Raw genomic sequence first — 7,500 nt, forward strand, 5'->3', positions numbered from 1 at the left:
CAAAGATTCACTCAACACGAGTCCAACAAATTGACTTGCTCCTAACTGTGTGGCTTCATATCTCAGTTAATAGAGAATTGCACCGGCATCGCAGAGGTTCATGGGTTCGAATCCCGTTGAGGTCGCCTGAATTTTTCAGGTGTCTAAAGTAACAATTGTTTACACTGTCCAGGAACACTCAGCAATTCCTTCGTTCAAGGAGTAGAGTTAGGGAGACACTTTGCGACGTTTATTACTTTAGAAAGAAAAACAACTTGTCAAAGACACGTTTTAGCAGAATTCATAGGTTATCATGCGTATGGCTTCCTACAGTATGAACTAAATAAGCTACAGGAAATCGAATCAATGTGCGAGAGTGACACGGATTGGAGCGGTTTTCAATTGAGTGTCGAAAGTAATTAGCGAATTGCTTTGGTTTATGATTACTTCACTCAGTGATCGGTTCAAAGTTCTCGCGCCACTTTTTGAACCAATCAGAAGTGAAACCAATACCAATCGAGGCTGGCGTGTGCACATTTTCCCGCGCTTTGTGTCGGCTACGTGTAATTACTTCGAGTTTTGATTGGTTTACTGGATTGTCTCCGCCCTTCTTGATTGGCCAAAATAATTACTTTGGTTTTGGCTTTAAGACACTCATTTGAGAACCGCTCTTAAGACGATGTTATATTATTACTATTGTAATTTTACTTATTTTTCGCTAAAAAAGCAATATCTTATCTATAAGCCTAAATAACTCAATTGAAAAAGGAAAGGAAAGAAGGGAAGTCTTCATCTTAAACATGTCAACAAAACTACTATTGCATTTTATGTAATAACCAAATCAATGCGCTCGCTCTGATTGGTCACTCAGCTATGTTCTATTGTACCAGTAAACTCATGGAAAAATCGCGCGTCTTTTGAAATATTATATAAAAGCAATAGACCACCGGTTTCTATGGTTTATAGGCATGATACACCACTTGGGATGTTGGAAGAACACTCGAAAAATACGTAAATCACTCGCCTGCGGCTCGTGATTTACGAATTCTTCTCGTGTTCTACCAACATCACGCGTGGTTTATTAGCCTATACACCATAGAAACTTGTGGACTATTGCTTAACTATTATCCATTCTGGGCAAATCGACTGATTCAGATGATTTTCCGCGGCGGGACTCCATTGCTTAAACTCTCATCTACCTCAGAACGAAACGCAATCAACACGCATCCAGGCTACATAAAATTATATGTTAAGTGTCCCTCAGCTTGCAGACAGTGCTTGGAAAATTTGAAATGTAAAACAGAATTTGTAAAAAAAAAAACTGTCAAGGTCGGACGGTTGCTTGCGACTAACCTTCCACACGCTGGCATAAACATTGGATTGAAAACCAGACGACAGTGAAGTTTGAGAATTGGAACGTCGCATGTTATTTGTACCGAGAAAAAGCTCATTGCCATTTGAGCTGCCACTGCTGCTACTGTAAGTCAACAGAGGGGAAGGAGAGATGTTTTGACCTGAAAGAACACAAATAAAATACAGCACTGACAAGTATTAGGAGAGGGTGGAGTTATTTTCCTGGCCTGACGACGTGGCTGTTCTGGCATAAGAAAAACTTGGACGACTGAACTTGGAAATTTTGCCCTCACACTCCAAAATATTGAGACTACTGACCACAGCGATATGAGTAGTAATGAGCTGTCTCTGAAAACTTAAACCTGATATACCAGATGATCACTGAGCAAGGATGCTTTGAAAATTCGAAACTAAACAAAGAATGTATGCGATCATTGGCGCTTTTGCGACTCAAGAATTCATCAGTTTTTGATGGCTAATAACTGGCTCGTTATCAAAGCTAAAAGGCTTAAAACTGGTGAGTGAACTAAGTTAAACAGGTTCTTTCATCTTTTGAAGTCAATTTATAAATGGCATGATGTCTTTTGTGAGCAAACTCGTACGTTAATGAAACAAAATCCAAACAATGACGCCAGCAAAGATTCCCTTATTGTCGGACCCTGTATCAGTTCAAAGATTGCTGAGCGCACTTGAGCTATTTAGAAAGCTTGAATCCGTACCACTGGGGAAAAGGGTGCATGGCCTTCCTTCATAGAACATGAGGGGGCAGTAATTCCCACTGAAATCAAATCTTGATTTCGCCCAGAAGAAGAGTTGTCGTAGTATACAGATGTAAAATGAAAATTCTCACCAGTGATAACTGGTTGGTTGGTTCCAAAAGCATTTAGATGAGTCGTCGAGAAGCTAGCTCTCAATCCTCTGGTATTCTTGCCTCCGCTGCTAGGGGTCGAATGCATGGCACTTTCCATTCCTGAAGGTTGTCCAGGACCGACAACAATCCAGCCACTGGCCGTGATGGCGGCTGCTGAAGGTGCATTTTCTTTCTGTCGATCTTCTTCCAAAAACTGAAGTGCTACCACACCAAAATTCGTCTCAAACTGCATCACAAGCCCATGAAGAGCAACAACAAGTTCCTGATAAAAAATAATGAAAGTCAACACTGAAAGAGCATGACAGGTACGTTTCCTCATGTCCTCGTCTACGTGCACTCCTACACTGCAAGTACTTAAAGCTGTTTGTCTGCTAGAACAGTTTGCCATTGACGAAAATTTGCAAGTCCCTGGAAGTGGTTATATACAGTGTTACTGTTGTTGATTAGCATTACTTCACATTTCTTGTGATTACCGATCAATCCGTTTTGTCTCCACGAGTTAGAAATGAGGGCGAGATCCTCAATGACTGAGCATTCAGCTTTGTTGATATCCGTAGAGCAAACCCTCCTCGGCAAAGTGCGTTTAGCGTAAAACAAGAAAACGGTCAAGTGAAGGTCGGCTAGCGAGAATCTTTGATTTCCTTTGTATCTCATGTCTCCTCGCAGATGGTAATTTTCGCAATCGCACGTGTGTGGCAAAAAACGAACTTGCCCAATATCCTGCCATCTTGACCGAACAAGCTTGATCAATAAGCCATACTTAGTGCCTGCTACGGTCACTGGGACGTTACGCCCACGTGGTGATTCGGCTACACTTCAGTCGTTTCGCCCACACTATTTTGGTACATATTTGCGCGCTTTTAAACAAACCATCGCCAAACTTTGGGAAATTTAAGGCATTTGAATCGATCGCAAATTTGCTTCAGGATCCACATTCGCAGTCGTCCGGTCGTCCCAGACTAAAAACCCGTCCGGACGAGTATAAAAACTCCAAAGGTCGTCCGCCGGAAGAGTAAAGTTTTAATAAATGTCTTTTCATGAATGCCATCAAATGTTATAATATAGAATGTACTTTCTTCTGATCGCTTTTCGTTCAATGGAAACTTCCACAAAATAAGGAATAAACATGCAGCTTTCCTCAGTATTGAAACGACATCTTTTGACCCTGGGGTTATTTTCCAAGAAACGATTGCAGGCTCAATTTTCATGTATCTCAGCGCTGGAATGGGTGTTAGCAAGTCGTTCGAACAAGTCGTTTAGCAAAGAGCAAAGAGCAACTCGTGGTCTCAGCTGATGAGGCGTTGTTACAAGGTGCTTCGCCACCTCCGGCAAAAAGGAAAACAAGTGGAGCAGAAAGTGCTGCTTACGAACAGGAAAGACACAAAATCTTGGTACATGTAACATTTAAAAGGAAGACACTAGACACGAGCGCAACTTTGTAAGCTGCATTCAAGTACTTTTTGCCGTGGCAGATATAGACCACTGTAACTCGGGTTCTCATGGTGCAAAAAACAAAATACTCCAGAGTCAAAATTCGTAATTTCTGACGAGAGTGTAAAATAAAACGCGAATGCTCAAGTTACAAGTAATTTTATCGCCCACTTTCTATTCTTCCGCATTTTTGCCAAAATTTGTCAGGGCAAGTTTATCATAAGACGTACTTGCCCGGCTGACGACTTTGATAATTGATAATGGGGTCTTGTGGTTGAAATTTTCTAAAGTTAAGTCACATCAAACTCGAGCTTGTTTTCATTTACCGTAGGAGTAAAGTCCTACTTGCTTGTAGTCATTCACATTACAACATGTGTTGGTGAGTACACCGTGTTGGCGTAACGACTTAAGGGCGAAACGACTGTCCTTCCGGTCACTCTAGCAAAGAGCAGTAAGTTTGATGTGTCAATTACTGTACCTTTCTAACCAGAGGGCTGCCGTCTAAAGACATCTGTGTCAACTTCATTGCCACACCAAAGTCAATCTGGTTTGCTTGATCAGATCTGTCTCCAGTGTTGGAAATGAATCTTCCCAAAGCGAACACTGCTGCTGCTCGGACCTTCAGAGACATTTTCACACAAGAATAACTTTTTTTTACAAGTAAAAAGTGAGACAAAATTTAAGAACAACAGTCAAGTTGCCCGAAATTTATCGTCATGTCGCCCGAAAATTTGATTGTGTCAAGTAACTGAAACTACACTGAGTAGGGAACTAGCCCAGCTGCTCCTCTCAAGCTCCTAAGGTGTATTATCCCTCTGCCATGAAGCAATTGTTGCTCGTTAAACAGGGGCACCCAGCGTCAATTTTCGGAAAATATCTGTTCGGAAGACGATTTGAGATCTCGATTTTTCGGAACATTTGTTGTAAAATTTCTTGCTTGCCTGCCTCTCCTAGGATTTTCGAACATCTGAAAAATGGTATCATTGCCCATTTTTAACGGATTTTTACCCTAAAAGCTCACCTAGAATTTTTGGGAGCCTTTTTTCTGGCTGAAATTTTCGAAAAGGCAAGTTTTGATCCCTATAATTTTCGGACCACTAGACTTTCAGCTAGGAAATCCGAACAGATGAAAAATTTTTAGGGGATAAAAATATGCTTATATCTACCGTTTAAATACTAAAATACGTTTAACAAGGCTATGTTTAAGAGGTTTTGAAATATATTCTCGTTGGGTGCCCCTGATGTAAGATACTTAATTAAGCATTTCGAACGCAACTTTCTTTACACTGAAAAATGTTATCAAAACGAAAATGACACAAAAACAGAGCAACGTAAAGCGTGCGATAATTATTGAAAAACGAGACAATATTTAATTCCAATATTAACAGTTCAATAATAATTGTTGCAGTGTGAATACAAGCGTAGATGCAAAACAGGCCATCGATAATGTTTCGGGTGAAGTGATGTCGTGAGTATGTACGTAAGGATTGGTTTGAATTAAACTGCAGTCCTTACCTCAGGTAGTGGATCTCTAAGAAGACAATAGAGCTTATCAGAAGCACTGTCCCTCACGGCACACCACCTGGCAGCCTCATAGTTGTACCAAACTCTACCTAGGCATATTGCCAACCACTGCCTCAAAAGAGGATGAGGGTCTGTTAACTGCTCCAGACATATGGCTATTATGTTTCCTTGTACACAAGCCTCCTGAGCAAGATAGTACTTCAGAAAATTAATGAGCAATTGCGGGAAAACATAAGATATCAGGGTTAGGGCAAAGCAAATAAATTGTTAGAGAAAATCAGATTTGACCGACTCTATCAGGCCAAGAAAGTAGCACTGCAAGTTTTCACTTTGAAATCAGTCTCACCAACACAACCCCTAACTCCTTGTTTCTTACCCACATCACAAGGTCATTTACAAGGTCATACAAAGTTAACAGAAAGGGTTAATTTGAAAATTCATTCTTGATGTCAATCTTGTTATAGTAAATAAACTGAAGGTAGCTATGGATCTTGCCATCACTAAGCACAAGAAAGGCCTCGATAAGAACAGGATATCAACTAGTTAATGAGATCGTTTTGGAAATACTGAAGTTTTGAGCATAAAGGACAAATAACAAACTGACATTTTATTTACATGTGTAAAACAGGGAAAAATCACGAAGCTTATGAAAACCTCCGTGTTGATCAGAAAATAACATGAATAAGAATGGAGTACACCTTTTTTTTTATAAGAACCTTTTTTATAAGAACGCTGAGGCTAGATTAACCAAAATTTTATAAACGTACATGTATTAAGAACAAACCTCAGGCTGAGAGTCAATTAAGAACGTTTTTATTTTGCTCAATTGTATTTTAAATGATAGCATAAAATAAAACCGGGTAAATAAATGTAAATTTATCCAAACACTTATGGGCATATTTTGTATAATATAACAATGGTTTTCTGATTGCATGATAAACATCTCAGTTTGTAACAACCAGCAGTTCTTATTTAAAACCGTTCCAAAATAACTTCAACACCATCAAAGTCATCAGGTAAAACAAAGTCTGATGTAAATTTAAGAACATCTTAAGAATGTTTCCAGCCTCACATTGCAAAAATATATAAGAACATTCAGCCTCAGCTCCAAAATTAGACGTTTTTATAAAAAAAGAGTGTACTGTTTTATCAGATTTTTGAGACCAGGACTTTTTAAGCACACCATTTTTTTTAAGTATACATAAAACAGTGCTGAAAGATTATAGGAAGATATCTGTGTAACTTGGATTCAGTTTATCACGTGGTAGACAAATTCAATCAACTTCCTCACTCACCTGGCCAATGGGATATTCATTGACAATAACTGACAAGACAAATGCCGCCATTGTACGGTGTTCGGCCTGAAAGGGAACAAACTCAATGTGATCCTACCTAGCTTAGGGGGTGTAGTTTTGGTGGGTGACTTATAGGGCACCGTCAAGCTAAAAGTGTTGATTTTAGGTGAAAACTGGATAAAAATCTAAATTCGTACTGTAGCTAACATGTACCACATTCCTGACAACCCACTGAGAAGATCTGAATTATATTTTATGGCACAAAGTGCTGTTCGTATTTCATTTTTGGCGACTTTCTGAAGACACTGTCTCCACAAGATCGCTCACTCTCAAGTCTCACTCTTAGGAAGGAGCGGGTTAACAGGAAAAATGAAACACTAATTTGCTATACTATTCTCCCACAGAGTTCCAAGGTTGTGGTCTTCACATGTATACTCTAACAAAAGGCAAAATGACCCACCACCAACTCAGGTTCTTGAGAAGATATTTTTCTTACCGGCATGTATGCATCAGCTAATACAGATAAAAAGTATTTATGGCCATTGTCCTTCACAAGATCAGCTTGGCAAGACTGCAATGAAAATCGAGATGATTTTTCATGATTTCATTTTCTTATATAGATACTGATGAAGTAGTGGCAAAGCATACAAACTAGTAATCAGAAGGTCCTAGGTTCAACTCCTACAAAGAAGCACTTGGACTTTTTTAGCGTATCCCAGAGTCACCATCGATAAAATAAATATTTTCATTTCATTCACCAGGGTTACATAATAATAATAATACTAATAATGATGATGATGATGATGATGATGATGATGTGATGATGACGATGATGATAATGATAATAATAATGATAATAATAATAATAATAATATTGTATCCAGTTGAGAAGATGCAACAACTTCCAATAAGTGGAACCTTACAAAAAAATACCGTATTTACCCGTGTATAAGTCGACCTTTTATGGCCTCAAAAGAAGCTCCAAAAATCACCCTCGACTTATACATGTACACAGGTCAAAGATTTAGAGCCAAGCTCCAGCTAAAT

The 7,500-nt window shown here is 39.1% G+C and overlaps 1 protein-coding gene across 2 annotated transcripts in view; it reads right to left on the reverse strand.

The window, feature by feature from the left end:
- Nucleotides 1-7,500, reverse strand: part of LOC137970084 (regulatory-associated protein of mTOR-like) — a 47,488-nt gene that overhangs the window by 19,209 nt on the left and 20,779 nt on the right. For both annotated transcript variants that reach the window (XM_068816558.1, XM_068816559.1), the window contains exons 14-19: nt 6,950-7,024; nt 6,454-6,519; nt 5,150-5,341; nt 4,113-4,253; nt 2,183-2,465; nt 1,333-1,493 (exon numbers count right to left, since the gene is read on the reverse strand). In XM_068816558.1, the coding sequence (XP_068672659.1) occupies nt 1,333-1,493; nt 2,183-2,465; nt 4,113-4,253; nt 5,150-5,341; nt 6,454-6,519; nt 6,950-7,024 (918 nt within the window). The remainder of the gene's footprint in view (nt 1-1,332; nt 1,494-2,182; nt 2,466-4,112; nt 4,254-5,149; nt 5,342-6,453; nt 6,520-6,949; nt 7,025-7,500) is intronic.

Source organism: Montipora foliosa, chromosome 9, assembly GCF_036669935.1.
Source record: "Montipora foliosa isolate CH-2021 chromosome 9, ASM3666993v2, whole genome shotgun sequence".
Taxonomy (NCBI): Eukaryota; Metazoa; Cnidaria; class Anthozoa; order Scleractinia; family Acroporidae; genus Montipora; species Montipora foliosa.